General features: G+C 42.7%; 2 protein-coding genes across 2 annotated transcripts; one reads left to right on the plus strand and one right to left on the minus strand.

Annotated features, from left to right (window-relative positions):
• The first annotated feature begins 3,192 nt into the window (after positions 1 to 3,192).
• On the plus strand, positions 3,193 to 14,032 carry rasl12 (RAS-like, family 12). The gene is made up of 5 exons (XM_049562328.1): positions 3,193 to 3,752; positions 7,287 to 7,343; positions 8,964 to 9,037; positions 9,338 to 9,532; positions 11,589 to 14,032. The coding sequence occupies exons 1-5, from the start codon at positions 3,641 to 3,643 to the stop codon at positions 11,910 to 11,912; spliced, it is 762 nt and encodes a 253-aa protein (XP_049418285.1). The 5' UTR covers positions 3,193 to 3,640; the 3' UTR covers positions 11,913 to 14,032.
• An 860-nt stretch (positions 14,033 to 14,892) lies between these two features.
• On the minus strand, positions 14,893 to 20,067 carry si:cabz01068815.1 (solute carrier family 51 subunit beta). Its single transcript, XM_049562281.1, has 6 exons — positions 19,962 to 20,067; positions 17,786 to 17,827; positions 17,312 to 17,695; positions 15,889 to 16,011; positions 15,680 to 15,770; positions 14,893 to 15,566 (listed from the first exon to the last, which is right to left on the minus strand). Exons 1-6 carry the CDS (start codon positions 20,050 to 20,052, stop codon positions 15,188 to 15,190), a joined length of 1,110 nt encoding a protein of 369 aa, XP_049418238.1. The 5' UTR covers positions 20,053 to 20,067; the 3' UTR covers positions 14,893 to 15,187.
• Positions 20,068 to 21,076: the final 1,009 nt, after the last annotated feature.

A 21,076-nucleotide genomic window follows, 5' to 3' on the forward strand; every position in this document is an offset into this window, starting at 1 on the left:
GCAGCAAGCAGATTAAACTGCAGGATTAGTATGTGATGTCATACATGAAAGCGTTCCTCGTCACATGACTTATCCTCAGCTTTATTAACCTTACTGTGATCCAGACCTCTGCAGATGAACAGTCCGCTGCACTTCAGAGCTTTTCCTCAGAAAAAGAGCTGTAACTTTTGTAGATGCTAACGCGCTACTCTGTCAATTAATCAGCTTCGCTACTGCAAAGCTAATGAGAAATGTAAAGTTAGTAACATTGCTTCTTGCAGTGACGCCACTGCCCAACACTGCTCGGCATCATATTACAGGAAGTAATTACAGCCATGTCATTTACACTATTTGTATGTGTAACCTGCTGCCTCTGCACGCCCACGCCAGACTGCTTCAGCACCTCCCCTGGACTCTGCGTAGCGATTTTTGTCTTTGTAGTTGTGGTGAATTGTTATGTGGATTAAAGGAGGCACCAGACGCAGGATTCAGGATTGTGGTTGAGACCTTGGGCCTTTTTAAATAGGAGTTGTGCAAATTTGCAGGAAAGCCCAATCAGTCTTTTTTCAGCATTGGCAGTATAAAAACAAAATCGGGGAGTGCAGCAAAATGCTGCCTACCTACTTTTGTTTACACAGAATGCGCCTTTTTCAGGGCAATGGGGGGCGTGAGCAAGTAAAAAACCTATAGCTGAGCGTGTCACGTAAACAATGACGTGGGAGGGAAGCCGCGGCTGGTCAGTCCTTCGGTGATTCTCTCGTAAGTCAGCCCGTCCTTCACCGTCCCCGTCATCTGATGGTTAATGGTCTCTTTGTTTGCGAGGACAAGGAGGGCGCACAATTCCTTGTCTCCCCAGTTGCTCATCTTTACAGTGTCTGTCAGGTCTCGCTAATTCCTGCTATCAGCTGTTTCCTGTTTATCCACCGCCAGTGGCTTGCACGTGTGGCGTCATCAACAGCTCCTCCCACAAGTCTTCAACAGTCCCTCCCATGGCGGAAGGCCGCCTCGGTCTGTTTAAACCAAAAAGGTTCCACCTATATGTCTACCCTACGAGGCGGAAAATGGGGCACCTTGGATCAACTCGCCAATTCGGCTCTGTGTGTCTAAACGCTCGCAGCGTATTGTCGCCTGATGTGTTAATAAATTGATGAACACACAATGAACAAGTTAACAGGATGTGTGGTTTTAGCACTGATATTGTGATATAATGCAGGACGCCGTTACAACGCTCACCTTGCTGGGCAAGAGAAAATAAACTTGGCATCCTAGACAGAGCAAATCTCAAAGCTACGGTGTCCTGCCAGGAACAAACTGTGTCAACTGCTGCATTTGTTGTGAAACAGACGCAACATCGCCTCCTACTGGCTCAAACAGGCAGCTGCCTTACATAATGTATTCGTCACTTACGTCAGTGGGTCTCATTCATGAAAAGTGAGTAAATCTGTGTGTAGATTTGCACATAAAAGCCTACTCTACTAAAAACTTACTCCGGATTCAGGAACGCTGCGGGAAACTCAGATTTGATCGTAAACACGTGTGTATGGTCATGAATGCCAATCCGTCGTAAAGTGACAGCGCGCTCCCGGTAATCAGCAATTAGCATAAATCCCCGCCCATGAATATCCAACGACCACCATATAAGGAGGTGTAGGTGCATCCTGTCGACCTGTCAGTCATGGCGCAAAGAAAGAAAAAATAATTTTTCCGAAGCAGAGATCGAAATAATTTCGGGTGAAGTGGACTTAAGAAAAAATATTTTATTTTCTTCAGTTAGTAGTGGTGTGACAGGCAAAGCGAAGGCCTGGAGGAAGGTAACAGATGCTGTTAATGTTGTCTCCATGGCACAAAGAACCATGTCAGAGGTGAAGTGTAAATGGTTTGATATGAAACTGGAGGCAAAGAAACGCATAAGCACACACAAAAAAACATACAGCAGCCACAGGAGGAGGAGGCTCACAGTCACAACTATCTAATGACGAGCGCATTGCTGGCATAATTGGGGAGACATCTCTGTCAGGAATTATTCCTGTTGGAGCCAGCAACATGCCTCCACTGGAGTCAACATCAAACCCAGACTGTAATGTGTTATAGCCTAATACATTATGAAAATCATCACTGATAGCGTAGTGGTCACCAAACAAACAGAAGATTCATTTGTGGGGTTTTGAATGAAGTGGGAACGGGAAACCAGAGATGTTTTGTGCGTAATGGATAAACTCTAAATCAGTGATGGCTGTCGGAATGTAGAGCTATTTAACATTTATTTTAACAAGTGATACGGATAACATATAGCCTACAGCAGTTTGTATGCAGCGTCTTCAAATTATTTGAATCTTAACAGCCTAAAGCTCTGTTTTATACAACGTAAATTAAACATTTTCAAATCAGATTTATTCATTCAAATGATCAAAACCCCCCAAAAAACCATGTGTTGTCTCAAATAATTCTTTCAGCTGGCGCGTGCTCCTTCATGGCTCCACCACCTGCTGCTCCTGCTGAACCCAGGCACCGAGGCCGAAGAGGCTGTGATCCAGCTGTCCTTACGGATATTTTTATCTTCATTCAACATGTAGAAAGAACGTGTAATCTGTTGAGTCGCTTTACATAGATAATTCATAATCATGAATCTAATCTGGATCTTAAACCTGCTAATTACCAACTAATTTAACTAAATGTGTTATATTTTTAATATTTTGGCATGTTTAGATTACGTGTTTCAAAGGCATCTGTGTATTGTGTACATAACAGAGCGCAATACAAGTTAAAATTATAATTTCCAATAGTGACAATCAATATTTATGTGCTTTACTAAATTTACACAAGCACTACTGGTGGTCAGGAGCAGGAGTAGATTTTGTTAGTAGCTACGAAAAGATCGGAGCTACAAAAATATTGATGAATGCGGACATGCACGTAAATTTCCATCTGCAAACAGTTTACACACAAATTTCTTCTGCTCACGTTTCATGAATGAGACCCAGTGTGTTTAAACACTGCTGGAACTGTGTGGGAATATATAAGTGCACACTCAACAGAATTTACAAGATTGGTTTAGTTGTCTTTAGGAGAAGTACATGTTATATCTTTAAATGGGACAGTGTGTGTATGGGTGGGTGGGTGGGGGCAGGAATGTTTCCCAGGCCCCAGAAAAGCTTGAACTGCCCCTGCATGGAGGGAAACATAATCACAGATATATGTGTACACAAACAGAAGGAGCTCCTGAGGCATTTCACCAGTGGAATAAAACAAATCTTCATCTGTCTGAATGTCTGACTACAGGCTCAGTTCCAGCTCAATGAGCTGGCTGCTGCTTCACTAACGGTACACTTCAGGTTTTACAAGCTAGGTTTGAAGTCTTTTTCCTAAAATGGAGAGGTCAGTGCATCAGTTGCGCACGAGACTGTTTTTTTCTCTCACGGGAGCAGAAGGCTCACACTGATCCCAGGACAGTGTCTGGATATGAACCCTAACAGTTCACTTGGACCTGTAAAATACTTTCCTTTCATTTCTGATGCTTCTTTTCAAGAGAAAGAAACAACAAGTCTAATTTTTCACAGCCTGTCTGTTTGGAAATGTGTTTTTATTTTCTCCAGCTGCTTCAGAGGAGACCAGAGTCTGTTGGGAATAAGAATGTGAAGCATTTTGACGGAGCATCACCATCATGTCGTTGATGTTTGGGAAAGTGAAGACGTGTAATGCGGCCGCAGCTCCTGACAGAAGCCCAGCTGAGTGTAACCTGGTGCTGCTCGGTGTGATGGGCTCCGGGAAATCAGGTCCCACTTTAACTGCCATATTTATATTCACATATTTCATGGCAACAAATGTTAAAATAGTTTCACTACATGTAAATGACCATTTACCCCTCCTGATAACATCTGATATTTGTGTTTATGAATCGCAAAGTCAGCAGCTGGCTGCATTAACACAAACCAGGAAAGTGATAACACTGTAAAATTCTTGTTCCTGTTTTAGTGAACAATTTTTAAAAATCTAAAAGTTTGGTATAACGTGGTGTAACGTTATGTTGCTTCTTGATTATTTTTTTTGACTGTCTTTCAGTTCTGAGCATTAAAGGTCCAGTGTGTAGGATTTAGGGGGATATATTGGCTGAAATTAAATAGAATATAATGAGTATGTTTTCTTCAGTGTGGGTCTATCATCATGGGAAAATGAGAATTGTCTGTTTTTGTTACCTTAGCATGAGCCATTGATGTTTACATAGGGAGTGGGCAGCGTTGGGGCCCGTTACTCTAAAAATGTAATATATTAATCATTAATTTTAGTAATTTAGTAATGACATTACTTTGCCTATTCATCCCTGTCAACAGTAATTTCTGTTAGACCCCATTAAATTGGTAATTGCCAACACATTCTCACTCTGACTTCGTCACATATCGACGTTTGGGTCATGGACTTTCCACGTGCAAGGTACCCTGGGTGCGTTGGTTGTTGACATTGGGGCAATTTAACATTTACATACAGTCTCTTTCAAAATATACGCACTACTTTGTACGTGACTTGATGTTTTTTTCCCTTCAACAACAAAAACACGTGGTCAGGTTTAGGAAAAAATAACAGAGTTTGGCTTTAGAATCCTCCGGGACACAAACACCACTCTCTTGGGTGAAGGTCACCGTTTGTTGGACCCATCCACCACCCCTCCCTCCCACCTGGACTTTCACTGCCTTAACTTTTGTCCTTCTTATGCCGTGTTCCACCCTGACACCACCAGGCGCCATTAAACTATAAAGGCAACCATATTATGCAGATGTTAAAGGATGCATTTTTTTGTTGGTTTCTGATGCTGCAAGTCACTGCCCAAGCATCGTATTTTGATAGTCTGAGTGGGCGGAAGTTCGCTGCAGAGATCAGCCTCTCATTAGGTGGAACAAGCCACCTGCTGAAGTCCCGCCCTACCACCTCCGGTTGCAGTTTTCAACACGTCCTTTACTAACTTTTGTGGTGTTTGATCTTGCGGGGATGTAGCCATTTTTCTGCCATGGTTCGCGTCCTGTAGGCGATATTTTTGTGGGCGTGTTACACCAAAACCTGTTTCCCCCTGGCAATATTTTTGCAAGCGCACCGTTGCTGTGGCACCGCCCAGAACAATTGTGATTGGTTGAAAGAAATACAAGCAGCCGGGGCGTTTTTTTCTCCAATCTTAAAGTGAGAGTCGGCCCAGCCAGACCTTTCTTTTCTTTTCAGCTGTGAACTTACACGTACCCATCGTTTTGTTTTGCTTTTGGGTTTTATTTTTATTACATTTATTACTTTCTTTTCTTGAGAAAGGTCTGGGGCCTGTATCATGAAGCGAGATCAACCTTTCCTGGGTTACCCAGACCTATCCTGGGTTGACTAACCCTAACAATGGCAATCAGGATAATCGGTATCACAACGCTGGATATCAACTCGGTAACTCAACCCAGGGTTGCTTTATCAAGAGCCGTGAACGCGCACGCAGCGGACCAATCACAATCATGAGAGAAGCGCAGCATCACTGAGCGTCACTGAGCGTCTTCACAGAGTGCCGTATGTGAGGGGAAAAAAGTATTTCTCATGTGAGGATCAGAGATTAATTCTACTAAAATATGAGGAGGAGAAAAGCAACATTACAGAAAAGGCCAACACCGTGGCAGCTGCAGGAGGAGGAAACATGCGTGGCAACGCATAACAGGATGAATAATGTTTAGTTTTAGTTTAGATTAGTTTATTTGCACATAATGTTAAAAACAGACAGTATAACATTTACAAGATTAAAAAGAGAGAGAGAGGGGTTAGAAGCCACTAAAAGCTTATCAAAGAAATTCCCCTGTCAAAACATCAATGAAATCACATAATAGACAAGAAAAAAAAAGGGTCAGGAAAGAAGAAATAGAGGAGGAGAGAGGGAAAAATCAAGCTAACAACAGTCTAAAATAACATGTCTTCTTAAAACATTAAAAGTAACTTTTCCCGTGTTTTGTGTCAAAGTGACGAATTAGAACAACAATTTATCAAAGTGGTCCAGTAGTGGGCGAGACCACTGCAGCCAGTAGCCGCGAAACTGGCTGCAAACTCTACAGGTAATTGAGCACCGTCAATTTATGTCCACTTAAAGTGTTTGTTTTTGTCACTGCTGGGCTCAGATAGTTATTAGGGCTAGCCGTAGCCACTGTTAGCAGTATCAGTTAACAACAATACTCTATGTGGCATTTTGCACATACAGTCAGCATAGCAACATGCCCACGGATAAAAATTTAACAGTACTATGGGTATGGCTGACCTAATGTAAAACAAATAAGATAGAATTGCTATAAACAGTACTTTAGCAGAGTGTTTACTCACTATGTATGTGACCGGCAGCCATCATGAATTCGTAAGCTGGGGTTGATGCGGTTGCTCCGAGTTCCCGAGTTGGAGCTGGGAACTGGGAATTTCCGAGCTCCGAGTACAAAACGAACACAGCATAAGATCCTTGTTGTTTAATCAAACAGCCCAGAAATTGTCATAGCCAAACCCACCAGACTCCATTTAAATAAACTGTAATTTTAGCATGTATAGAAGCAGCATATTTTAACATCAAATTGGGTGAATTAAGGGTTAATTTCAACCAAACCAGAGTTGGTGATTGATAAAACAGTAGAAAGATAAACAAAGATGGCTTTTGTTGGCTTTACTTCGTTTCTGTCATTTTTGAATAAAGTGTGTTGTATGAAGTTAAAATTAGTGTTTTTTTAAATGGAGTCTGGTGGGTTTGACCAGAGTGATTTGGGGGCTGTTTCTCGTTTAACAAACAACAAAAAAAAAAGCTTTTACTCTTTAACATAAATTTCTGTCTCTCTATGAATCCTTTGCATAATGTTGTCAGACACTTGTAAGAACAATCTGAGCCTGTCAGTGGCAAACACAAGCACTTTTAGCAGACGTACATTGACTGTGCCCAGTTGCCTGCAGGGATTACATTCAGCCTGTTTCAGTGCTGCTGGCTGCAGCGCTCCGGCTTAACACTGGACCAGCTCAAGTAAATGTTATTTCCATTAGTCACTTAGACACAAAACACTGGAATTAGGGTCCAGGTTGGAAACTACCAAATTACCCTTCAACAGTTCATTTTACTCAGATGTGTTTTGGAGGTTACATAATGCTTTTTATTCTTGGACTGGACGCCATCTAGATATGTTTGTACTTTACGAGTCTCATTTTGACATCAAATGTGAACGTTTATGTAGCAGTGGTTTTCTCAGGGCCCTCACTGACCCCACTCCCCGCAGACCCCACAGTTAGAGAGTCACTCAGACTGTGTTCTGTTGTTTCTCTTTGCTTTACAGCACTGACTGTCAAGTTCCTCACAAAGCGCTTCATCAGTGAATATGACCCCCATCTTGGTGAGATCTCTGCTTTCATTTTTAATGAGTGTAATATATAGAGAAGAGGTGGTGGACAGTAACTAAGTACATTTACTGCATTGAGGTGGCTGAATTAAAGGGATAGTGCACCCAAAAATGAAAATTCAGCCATTATCTACTCACCCATATGCTGAGGGAGGCTCAGGTGAAGTTCTAGAGTCCTCACATCACTTGCAGAGATCCAAGGGGAGAGGAGGTAGCAACACAACTCCACCTAATAGAGGCTGACGGCGCCCCAGATTCAAACGTCCGTTATGTCCTGAAGCCCCGACAGCTGACAGTAGTGATCCAGGACACTTGGATCACTACGGACGAGCAGTATGGAGATATTTTGTGGTTTCAATTATGTGTTTTTGGACGTTTGAATCTGGGGCGCCGTCAGCCTGCATTAGGTGGAGTTGTGTTGCTACCTCCTCTCCCCTTGGATCTCTGCAAGTGATGTGAGGACTCTAAAACTTCACCTGAGCCTCCCTCGGCATATGGGTGAGTAGATAATGGCTGAATTTTCATTTTTGGGTGCACTATCCCTTTAAGGGTGATTGGGACATAAGGTCAAATTGGACAGTATAAATATACAGGATTTATTTTCTCGCCTTATGAGTGAAAAAAAAAAAAACTTTTTCTCTGAGCAGTAGCTGTGAACCCACATAATCAAAATTGCATGCCCTCATTGGTGTGACATCATGTAGGAAAATGACATAAGCTTGAGCTAGCTGTCACCATAAGGTCCTAACATTGTCATTGCTAACATATTGCACAAATCTTTGATGGAAACATGATTATGATGTACTACTGCTGCAAAATCAGTCAAAAGTGAGCTCATATCATGTGTCTGTTTTTGAAACTAAGCTGTTTTTATTTTGTCCCATTCACCTAAACACGCTTTGGGTGGTTGGCACGGTGCTAAAAGGCTTTTTGTAAAAAAGAAAATGATCAACCTTGCAATAGAGAACCACTGTGTGTGCTCTGTATGCTCTACATTAGTGGTTCCCAGCAGTTCTCTTCATGTGTGCGCAACAATAGTCAACCACAAAAATGTTAATGGACTGGCTGGATTTTGTACCAGCCTGAATCAAAGGATGTGTTCATGGGGCAAGGGGACAGTTGTTATCATGGCAGCTTTACTTTGTGTAAATTGTGGACGGACTTTGGCCAAAAAACAGTTTAACAGATATGTACATGGAATCTTAAATTCATAATTAGGAATGAGTAACACTTCAGTATTACAGATACGTAGCATTTGTTGGGCTAATTGTTTGAATTTATGGCAAAGAAACTTACAGAAGGAGGAAAATCAAACTGTCCCAATCACCTGTAATTCACCCGACTTGTCCTTTACCTGAGTGTTTCCTTTTTCTGCTACTATGTTTACATGCTGGTATACATAGCTATACTTTAAGATGTCCTCCAGACACATTTTGAGAAATGTCAGTGTAAAAAACAAACCATGTACACACATCATTCTGCACAGTGAAGCTCAAATACACAGTCATGAGTGGAGGGGGACTTCAGGTAGAAGATCTCCCACCACTGCAGAACACACTGGAATGTATCTGTGATAATGTAATGGTTTCTTTTGCGTCGTTGGCTGCTGTGTAGAGGATATCTATTCGTCAGAAGAGAGGGTGGACCAGCAGCCAGTCACAGTGAGAGTGATGGACACCTGTGACCAGGTATGATGTGTTGACTCTGTGTGTGTGGGGTGGTAGAAAGGCTTGAGGGTTTTACTCACATATGCTCCGTGTAGCCCATCATTGTTTCATTTTCTGTTATTGTGTCCATGAAAAACAGAAAAAGGGCTCCTGACCACATCAAAAGAAAAAAGAGAGAAATGAAATGGCAGATTTAGGCCCATTATGGCCTCAGTGTAAAGTAATTTACAGTGTATAACGTGACGCTACTTCACAACACAGTGTCTTGGTGATGAGAACGTAAGTGTGCAGTGTGTGTTTTTGTGTCGCGTGTGTGTGAAGGACGGTCCGGTGAACTGTGAGCGTTACCTGTCGTGGGCCAGCGCCTTCCTCGTCGTCTACAGCATCGACAACATGGAGAGCTTCAAAGGCTGCCAGCTGTACCTGCAGACACTCGCCCTGCACAACAAAACCTTCAGGCCACAAACTCCCATCATCCTGCTGGGGAACAAGCTGGACATGGACAGATACAGGCTGGTATCTGTGTGTGTGTCTGTGTGTGTGTGTGTGTGTGTTCTATAAAACAATAATAATATGACAAACACAATAACTAAAGAGCCCTCAGAGTGAAGATTCCTCTGCGTACCACGAGAAGGAGCTTGTGTGCCAATGCCACAAGTGGTACACACACCATAGTTTGGGAACCAGTGCCTCAGATAATACAGCTGCACAGGGCACAAAGTACATTACAGTTATTAAAATGATTCCGATGCATATGCTTGACAAATGACTAGCTCTGCAATATTTTTAAACAAAATATTTAAGTATATAATAAACATCTCTTTTCTGTTAAGAAAGTTTACTCCAGTGTTTGTTGCAACCGTGTAGCCTTGAGTTTCCTGAATGAACTCTATTCTGTTCGGTGTTTATTTTCATTGTCATCATCATCTTTTGCGCTGATTACATTGATAAATTGCTCTCATTGGCTGTTTGCTCACGGGGCTTTTGTTGCACATGCAGTTGCATTGTGATTGTCTGCCACGCACCTTTGATGACAAACAAAGGAAACACAAGATACTCTCGCACTGAGCTGAAATGAAACGACTGCACATAAATTAGGAAAGTAACAAATTACTAGTCCATACCCATTGAGTGCACAGTTGCCCATGTACAGTTTCACATGGTGTGTGTTTGGGATACAGGTCATAGAAAATTGCTTAAATTAAGATTAAATAGTCAACTGAACCCATTAAGAAGAGCAATGTATTCAGACAGAGTGTTTGTGAATTTGATAGTACCATTGCTTTATTGGAAGTACAGTAGTACCATTGCCAATAGTGGGATAGTTAGTGGGCTAAAACTGTACATTAGTAGTTGAGGTAGCACGTTGAAAGGCAGATAGTTAAAGTGTTTATACGTTGTATTGACTTAAAAGTGGGGTGCACTGGTAGTTCACATGGGAAAGGTGCGGCAAAAATGAGAAAAAACCCCCCCAAACATTGGTCCACAGGGGGAGCCACGGCGATCGGTCGCATTTTAGCCATTTTGAAGCATTTTTCTGTTGTTATAGCGCCACCCAGTTGCCAATTAGAGTTCAATTTCTCCAGTCACCTTGAGGCGTCCTGTTCTACATATCTACCAAGTTTAGTAAAAATCCATATGGCGGTTAGGCCTAGATAAGAAATGAGCTCTCTAGCGCCCCCATTTTGTTTGATGGGGTCAATAATGGAGGGGTCCCCTCAGATTATGTGTGGTCATATGCCTACAAAGTTAGGGTAGATATTGGTCCCTAGATTATGTTCACCCAGTTTCATGCAGATGGCTCAAACTTCCTAGGAAGAGATCCATTTGAAGTGTTTTTCCAAAAAATTCAAAATGGTGGAAAATCTATATAAGCGGAAGTTATGGGTTCTTGAGGCAAATGTGTTCCTCATGAGGAGAGGCATCTCTGTGCAAAGTTTCATGTCTCTACGACATACGGGGCATGAGATATGCCCATTCAAAGTTTGACATTTCAATGGGTTGCTATAGCGCCCCCCTTTGGCCAATTGATGTAATATTGCTTGATTGGCATCCTCCCATGACCCTCTACCACTGTGCCAAATTTCACATGGATTGACCAAGTCAGTGAGGAGAAAAACGTGGAACAGACACACACACACAGTTTTCGTCATTATATAGTAAGATTAGTCTCATATTGCATTTTGCTGCTGTTTATGGTGTGTGGTGTTTTGCAGCAGAAGAGGCTCAGCCCCTGCTATTAAAAAGTGAGAGGAAAGACAGACAGTGAAGAGTTAGAGAGTTGGTTAAGGCTGTGCTTCACGTTGCTGTGCATGAAAGCTTCATGAGTACAAACACCTGTGTGACAGCGGATGTAAAACAGGATCAGATCAGGCTCTTCATAGACGATCCTTTATTGTCCTCGATATTGATCTTTGAGATCAGATCGGAGCATCCCAAGAACAAAGTGTGACTATAAAAGTGTGTACTGCCTTATGTGAAATGTCGTACTGTGTATCGTGTGTAAAAATAATGAATGTTATTATTTGACCACATCATAAAATATCACAATGTCGTGTCCTCTCTCAGGCAGGTGAGTCAGTGTGAGGGCGAGCGACTGGCGGCTCGTTATGGCTGTTTGTTCTTCGAGGTGTCGGCCTGTCTGGACTTCCTCTCTGTGCAGCGGGTCTTCTACGAGGCGGTGAGGAGGGCGAGGCAAGGAGGGGAGCGCAGCCGCCTGGTACCAGCCATCTACATCAGAGAAGACAAAGCACTGCTCCCCGCCTTCGCCACCCCCTGCTACAAGGAGCTGCCGACCCCGGCCACCGCCAAGCTGGTCACAGTGAAGACGTCCAGAGCGCAGAGCAAACGGAGGGCTGCCACACTCACTCTGCTCAAGGGCTTCAAGATCTTCTGACACCACTCTGCCACCCCCCAACATCTCCACTGACTCTGTGAAAGACTGCAGAGCTCTACACGGGGTGGACACAATAACATGAACAACTCCACAGTGAACAGATGAATGAATCCTGAAGACATGAGCAGAGAAACAGATGATTCTCTGACTGTAAGAACCCTTTAGGTTTATGTTCTCATCATCGGTTTGAACTTTTGTTGCTGAGAACTCTGGCTTCATTTTTTAATTTGGCAGACAGCACTAAAAACTACAGATACAGTCTGTGTTGATGGGAACGTTTACTAAACGTCACATCCTTTCATGCCGAGGGGCAAAGAAGGTATTCGCTGCCATACTGAAGAGCTGCTGTGTGACGTTTTCAACCTGGACCGCATTTTAAGTGATTAATGGGAACAAGATTTTTTTTAAACTAGTCCAGTATTGAGTGAGTGCATGTTGGCACCATCAGTTTATGTCAGTGTTATTTTAGATTTAGTCTTAGTCTTTAGACTAAAATGTTTCAGTAACATTTTAGTCATTTTATCCTTTACAGTTTAAGTCTAGTGTTTTTTATAAACTTTTTTTAAACTTTATAATTCATTTCCTGTAGATTCTGTACAATAAAAGACCTGTTATTTTGTTATGTTTGTGACGCAGCAAAATAAGGAAATGTTGAGTTTTCGAGCAGCAACTTCACACAATTTCTAACACGGCGGATAGTGAACATTCATTCATTCATCTTCTAACCGCTTCATCCTCTTGAGGGTCGCGGGGGGGGGTGGAGCCTATCCCAGCTGACATCGGGCGAGAGGCAGGGTTCACCCTGGACAGGTCGCCAGACTATCGCAGGGCTGACAATTTAGAGTTATCAATTAACCTAGTCCCCAATCTGCATGTCTTTGGACTGTGGGAGGAAGCCGGAGTACCCGGAGAGAACCCACGCTGACACAGGGAGAACATGCAAACTCCGCACCGGCAACCCTCTTGCTGTGAGGCGAGAGTGCTAACCACCACACCACCGTGCCGCCCTGGATGGTGAACATGAAACAGTAAAAGAAAGCAGATATTTAAAGTGAAAACAGGACACAGGAGAGAAACTAAACTCCAAACCACAGAGATTCAGTTAGACACTACAGACGTACTGAGAGCTGAACACACAGAGACTTTTAAAAATGCTTTTCTCTCTGGTCGCCTGCATACGGAGGGGAGGAGAGTCCCACAACACACAAGCTTGTCTCAGGGGGAGAAATGGGGTCACTGGGGGTTGGCTGCGGTCCTTCTTGAGGGTGGGTGGCCTGGCCTTTGGACGTACTCTGGAGAAGGTCTCGTCTTTGGTGCAGCTCAGCGTGTCACGGTGCATCTAAACTGATAATGGGAACGCAAAGTAGCACGGCATGGCTTGACTCGGCGGGGCCAAAGGTGACAGTGGAAAAGGCCCATATTTGTACCCATGACCCTTGGCCGCTGTTGCCATGGAGAAGAAGTCAGCCACCCATTCAAAATACTTCATTGTTGCAGGTTTGAACACATCGCCATATAAGGTGGAGATTATAAAATCTGTTATCTCAGTGGCATAAACTTCAGCTCCTGCCCACTGTTAGCAGTGCATGTGACAGAATTTTAAGCTCTGTGATTGGATGTTTCTTGGTGAACTGCACCTTGGGAATTGTAGTTGATGATCTTTATTTCAGTTTTTATGTCCATGGGCTTTTTGTACCAAAGAACCAGATATTTTCTAACACTGTTGTTCACCTTTTGTAACGATGATTTAGATAAAGTTCAGTGTGAGTTCAGTAGATGAGCTCCAGCTGTGAGTGAGAAAAAATCCTTTTCCATTTAACCAGGTAAAAATCTCACTGAGAGTTAAAATCTGACCGGGCCGAGAGCGTGAATGAACTGGACTTTCACTCAGATAGCTCCCCCCACTTCCCAACTCAGTGTTGAGAATCATGTTATGGCCTTCACATCTCAACACAGCTCAGCACCTGTGGGAGATTTTGCAGCAACACGCTCTGTACCTCCATCATCAACACAACAAATGAGAAAATGTTGTTTTCACCCCCTCAGGAGAATTGAATATACTGCTGAGGCTCCACACCTCTAAGACACTGTTAGTTTTTACTTTAATTTGTCACCAATCTGTAAAACATAATAATGTTGCTGTCGCTGAGGTTTTCTTCTTTAACTTCTGCCCTCTGAGGCAAAAATTTGAACTGAACTTTTAAAAATAAGCAAAAAAATGTTTGTTGGAACCAAACACTGAGACGGAGAACAACAAAACTCTACTTCTTAAGTATAAGGTGTTTATTCTTTGAATTTGCAGACAAGTCTAAAGCAGCTCTGAACATACACAGGTTTAAGTGATGTGAAATTGAAGGCATACATGCATGATGGAGAACTGGTTGAGCCTCAGAGGACAAGAGGTAACAACACTGAGCCTTTCATGTTCCAAACAGAGGCATTTTATTTCCCAGTCTTTTGTTGCTCCTGACTCAGCTGAGTGTACATTTACAAAAATCAATAAAGATTATCAGTTTGAACATTAATATATTTTCTTTGTTCTGTATTCAATTGAATATACTGTAGGTCAAAAAGGATTTTACACAGCACCCCAGCTTTTTTTGGTATCAGGGTTTTATAGATACATAGATAGATAGATAGATAGATAGATAGATAGATAAAACTGGGTTGTCGGCGACCTCAAATAATGTGTCCATCCCTCAATACCCTGTAAGGTGTTCATATTCCTTGAGTCCGTAAGGGTCTTCAGATCAAAATAATCAAAATGGTTGTTTTCATAAAAATGAATCCAAGTTGTGAGTGTTGTTTTAACAGCATAAAGTAGCGTTGTGTTGGTATGCCGATGATCCTGTCATTTATCATGACAATTATCGATATCGAATGACATGAAAATATTTATCATGACAACATTTTTAGCTGTACTTGGCCCCTCGGTTATATTTCCCTCCTCTGTTTAAGCTTCATGATCTAAAGAAAAAAAAAGCAAAAACAACAAAATTGTCGGCTGAGATCAGGCGACTGTCGCTTTGTGGTAGTTTGGGAACTACAGATCGGGTGTTTGCCGTGTGTAGGTGCAGTGCTGTCTGTAGTACAGAGTGGAGGAGATCGATAGACAGACACAACATGTCACTTAGTTTGATTTTTGTTGTTGAAGGCCAATTATGTGAATAACGCTTAATTGTTCTACTTGCTTAAAATGTATTGCACCAACATAGATATCAGCTCTGTGAGTGCAGGTGACCATGATTCATGTACAGACATGTCAGTGAGCAAGGTTATACACTGTCAAGCTCGTTCTGATCGACAGCCATGCCAAAGGCCTTCAGCTCAGCGACTAACTCCTCGTCCAGTTTCTTCTCGTGTGTCTCCTCCTGTTTCTCCTCCTGATCCTCCTCCTGTTTTACCTCCTCTGCTGCAGCATCTGGGTACAGGCAGGAGGTGTTGCCATCTCTCCATGTGACCACGATGTCCCCTGCTTTGAGTTCTTTCACCTCCCCGTTGGGTGAGGGGGGCTTGTGTCCCTGCGTCAGCCTGTCGGGTGACGGTGATGGTTTGCTGCTGCTGTCATCTCTGAGCGGTGAAATGATCCGCAGCTCCTCATTTCTCAGAGCCGCTGCAGCTGCTGCCTTGTACTTTGCAATCTTCTTTCTGTTCCTGGAGAAAAAAGACAGGAAACTATGTCACTTAACAGCCTCTAAAATACAAATACCATACATCTTCCTTCAAGTGTTCTCATGTTAATGTCACTGTATAACATAAGGTCATACTTGTTGGCCATGGCTCCCATTCCCAGCAGCATAAAACCAACAAGAAGGCAGACGAAAGCCAGTCCCAGCATCACATACTTCCATATGGTTGCTGCAACAAAAAGAAGACAACACTCTGCTAAACATACAGCTTATTCACTGTTATTAATACGTGGCTGAAACACTATATTTTCATTTGGATGAAGTATATTAGGAGCAGCAGCATGTACGGTCTTCTGTGCGATAGAACCAGCGGAGGTATTCTTTCTCTTCCTCTGTCATGGCTGCCAGCTTCTTTTTCTGCTCCTCTGCAGGATCAGACTCGACTGGATCATCAGATGCCCTCCTGGATCCTTGAGGAAGAACAAACACACAGTGGCACTGTTTGTTACAGATCATGTCACACATAAAATACAAACACTAAACTTATCATCAGTCTTACACTGAATAGGAAGTGTCTCCAAAACCTTTTGTTCAACCACCATTTACCGATGATTTGTTGTAAAATATGACACATGTAAATGCAACCGTTTCTGTCAAGAGAGCAGTTTAATGTCCTGTCAACAATATAATATTACCATGATATCTTATCTAGGCCTAACCGCCATATGGATTTTTACTAAACTTGGTAGATATGTAGAACAGGACGCCTCAGGGTGACTGGAGAAATTGAACTCTAATTGGCAACTGGGTGGCGCTATAACAACAGAAAAATGCTTCAAAATGGCTAAAATGCGACTGATCGCTGTGGCTCCCCCTGTGGACCAATGTTGTTGTTTTTTCTAATTTTTGGTATGACTAAGTCATGGTATGGTATGCTGTACTCAATGGGTATGGACTTGTTATACTAGTTAGTAAATTAGAAATATAAATCAGTGGTCAAAGTCCAAGGTTAAACTTAAGTCATTAAAACTAAAGTAAAGTCTTGTCACCAAGGTTTTTTTTATCTACAAACTAATTTCAAACCAATGCATGTCAGGCATATCGGCCAATTACAAGTTTGTCATTTCACTCTCACCGCTTACATCATTTCCAGCTGCAGCAGAGAACTGTCTGTAACTTCTGGATGTGTAAATAAGCAACTGTTTGCTCAGTTGAACTTATCAACTAAAATCAGGTGAGATGTCAGCATTGTGTTGACAGCTTGTTTCTGCCGCAAACAGGTTGACAAAACAAATCAGTAACTGCAGGCTGAAGTAAACGGTCTGAGTGTTCTTCCACCACAGTCTGCCTGAATGCACATATCTCCAACTCAGTTCAGTCTGGCAGCCCAGCTGCCTGAAGACAATGTTGTACATTTGTACAAAGCAATGTTTGACTAGCAATTTAACCCCCCAAACTGGGTATTTTAGGCCAAAATATGATCTTTTCCTAATCAAAACCAAGTTGCTTTGATGCTGAAACCTAATCACATGTTAACTACAGCGTTATTGAAACATAAAGTTTCAACTTATCCACTACATAATAACGCACAAACATTATGTATCTGTGGTTTGCAGAAACGTACAATGCCAACATCTTTTTCTGGTGACTGGGTTGAGGTTGGAAACCTTTAAAACAAATATAAAATAGAGAAATTAAATTAAATAATCACAGGTCTCCCAGATAGTGCAGAAAATAAACTTTCTGTCCCTGTAATCCTCACTGACTTACTGAGTTTCTCCTGGCAGATGTCCCCCTCATCCAGAGACCTCCACTTTGAGTGTTTGTTGCCATTTGTGAGAATCAGGCGCCGGCCATCCATCGACAGCAGCATTGAGGTGTTCTTGCTGATCAGTTTACCCCTGTCACAGTCCCACATCAACCCTGTCACATCTGCCTCTGGCTCCCCGCAAGGCCGTGTGAGGACAGGTTCTCTCTGAAGGTCTGACAAACATCTGGACGATGCAACACACATCAGCATGTTCTGATCAATCCACATCCACTTCTGAAACTCTGAGTCCACGTTGCAGTTCTTCAGAAGGACTTCACCTGTAGCTGCTGAGTCCTCCAGACACAGGCTGTGCTTGCTGTTATAGATCATAAACGCCCTCGCCCCTGCAGGTATTGTGAGAGTGACAGGTTTAGATTGCATGCTGTAAACATATTATTTACTTCTAAATGTGTCTAAATGATGCATGAACTTACCGAACAGGGGGAGAAACAATAAGATCCAGGCATGAAACATATCTAAAGAGGATGGAACATTGTCATTATAAATCACCACAGTTTCAACTTTTTCATTAAAAAGTACTGACTTCAGGAAAATGGAGTTGTTTTAACCAGGTGATGTGTTGGCAGGAATGTAATACCATGTACTGGATGTGTTTCGTCCAGTTCTTTGTTACAGATCAGTGGGAAGTTGTGTTCCCCAAGGTTTAGCCCTGGACCTCGTTCTTTTCTGTCTCAGCCACTACGCAGATGACACACTGCTCTATATCTCTGCTTCACCTAAAGATTTGAGTCCTGTCCACAGTCTGGTAAATTATATTTTACAGAACAATACATGAATGGGTAAAAAGTGTCTAAATTTCCAGGCTGAAGGCAAGAGCGTCATGCCACTACATCTGTGGCTAGGAATATGTGGTTGATCACTAAAGCAGTCTTTTAAGACATACATGACATTTTCAAAGTCACAACATTTATCTTGTGAGGCAACAATGAAAATGACTCTGCCACCACAAAAACTATTTTTCCCTGCTGTTTGATGATGGTCTAGTTTGTGTTATAAATGTCATTACAAACAGCAGTCAGACTTAGTGTTTGTGAAAGCTATTCCATGAGCCTCTGTATGTGTGTCTGAACACCGTCTTGTACTGTCACATCATCCAGCATGAGCGGTTTGGTGGTGGGTCAGTGATCGTCTGGGGAGGCAGATCCTTGGAGGGTTGCACAGACCTTCATGTCATAGCCAACAGTACCCTGACTGCTGTTCGGTACTGGGATGAAATCCTCATGAGCGACTGTCAGACCTTACGCTGGTACAGTGGGCCCTGGGTATCTCCTAGTGCAGCGGGCTCTGGGTTCCTCCTGGTGCAGTGGACCCTGGGTTCCTCCTGGTGCAGAGGACCCTGGGTTCCTCCTGGTGCAGTGGGCCCTGGGTTCCTCCTGGTGCAGAGGGCCCTGGGTTCCTCCTGGTGCAGTGGGCCCTGGGTTCCCCCTGGTGCAGAGGGCCCTGGGTTCCTCCTGGTGCAGCGGGCTTTGGATTCCTCCTGCTGCAGTCCATCCTGGGTTCCTCCTGGTGCAGAGGGCCCTGGGTTCCCCCTGGTGCAGTGGATCCTGGGTTCCTCCTGGTGCAGTGGGCCCTGGGTTCCTCCTGGTGCAGTGGACCCTGGGTTCCTCCTGGTGCAGTGGGCCCTGGGTTCCCCCTGGTGCAGAGGGCCCTGGGTTCCTCCTGATGCAGAGGGCCCTGGGTTCCTCCTGGTGCAGGACCCGGCCTCATGTGTCCAGAGTGTGTAGGCAGTTCCTGGATGACAAAGGCATTGATGCCATTGACCGGCCCTCTTGTTCCCCTGACCTAAATCCAATTCAGCACCTATGGGACATTATGTATCGGTGCATCTGACACCTTCAAGTACCGCCACAGACTGTCCAGGAGCTCACTGATGCCCTGATCCAGTTCTGGGAGGAGATCCACCAGGACACCATTTGCCAACTCTTCAGGAGCATGCCCAGACCTTGTTGGGAATGAATACAGGCACACGAGGGCCACTACGGAGTTACATTATGAGTTGCTGTGATTTCAATTTTTACTTTGATTTTCGGTGTTTTGAATCCAGCCCTTAGTGGGTTGATGAATTTGGTTTCCATTGACGTTTATTACTTCATTTTGTTCTCAACAAATTATACAGTGTAGTCTACATCAGTAAAGATTTTAAATAATTCGTTTATCAAGAACTGATGTGTGATTGAAGTGTTCCCTTAATTTTTTAGCAGTGTATATTCTAAATATTATGTGAGATACCAACCTCTACAGTGCAAGGAAAAACACTCCAAACCATACCATAAATCACCACACTCTGCACGCCATGTTGAGAGTATGAAGCAATAAGTAACCACCAATGAAGCTTTAATTACCTGCTGCAACCTGTCTGCAAATCACACGACCCCGCACAGGTAGTGAGATCAAGGTTAACAAGGTATGACTTAAAAACGCTCCTGTAACAGTGCAGCTTTACAAAAACTACAAAAAATAAAACATAAATATGCAGAAGTAAATATTTCTTTCAAACTTCATACTACTTGATGTGTGTACTTTGATTTCTTATGCTCTACCATTAACTGAGAACTACATATATTAATAGAGTTAGTCATTTGTCCTCACCTCTGTGATGTTCTGTCTGTGGCTGAGATGAGAAGGAGGGAGCTCTGACTGGAGGATGAAAAAAAAAAACATAAAGCTTTCCAAAGTTCATGGGGCGGAGCCTGTAGATCATCACATTCCTCTGCTCTTACTCTCAACACTGACTGTAATAACCTGCCATCATAAACACAGAGTTTATGCTGGACGTGACATATGTGCTTATTAATTGTGCTCACAGGTGGTCATTTCTGTCCTCTGTGAATTTATCAGACTTTGTGTATTCGTACCATCTACATGTGACATTAAAGAGAGACTCACTTTCAGTAATGAAGTGTGGAGCCTTTAAAACAAAGTCCAGACTGGTAAATTTCAGGTCCCTGACCCTGTTGCTTGGTTACTGTTTAAACAGCCTCATGGTAACCTTGTCTTTTCTGTTTGTGAGGGTTAGTGACTCATCAGTCAAATGCCTGCACACTCAGAGCGCTGTAACGTTTGACTGTTAAAGGGTTTTAGTTTTACAGCAGAGGTGTGGAGAGGTGAATAACCTCTGTGTCAGGAGGGTGAATCTTTATCAGTTGTTTGTGTCAGTTGTATGTGTTTGATCTTATCCAATTAAATAGATTCAACTTTGTCATCATCTCACAGAGTGCTGGCACTGAGACAATCAAATGCAGTTTAGCATGTGATGTCACAGCCAACCTCTTAAGCCGGATAAAAGGAGGGAGACACACAGGTAAATGAACAAATAAAGTGATATATGAACTAAAAAAACACATGAAGCAAATTTTACATGAAAACATTACAAATAAAATTTCTGAAATTATCAACAGGTCACCACTTTATTTAAGCTTTTAAGAGGTGGAGGAAATCACAGTCCTCATATTCCATCTGTTGCATTTACACTCATTTTTTAATGTGAAAGTCAAATACGTAGTTATGACATACTACATTCACTTATTAACACATGATTGACATAACATTACATTTTTTTAAGTTTGGTAGGTGTTAAGGAGAAGGTAAAAACATTCTACGTTTACAAACTATATGTTTCAACTTGTATGGAGCATAGACTGTATAAAATAGATAATAAAATGTATGGAGCTACATTTGTTTCTTTATTATTCAATAAAACAGAG

This window comes from Epinephelus fuscoguttatus, linkage group LG2 (genome assembly GCF_011397635.1).
Source record: "Epinephelus fuscoguttatus linkage group LG2, E.fuscoguttatus.final_Chr_v1".
Taxonomy (NCBI): domain Eukaryota; kingdom Metazoa; phylum Chordata; class Actinopteri; order Perciformes; family Serranidae; genus Epinephelus; species Epinephelus fuscoguttatus.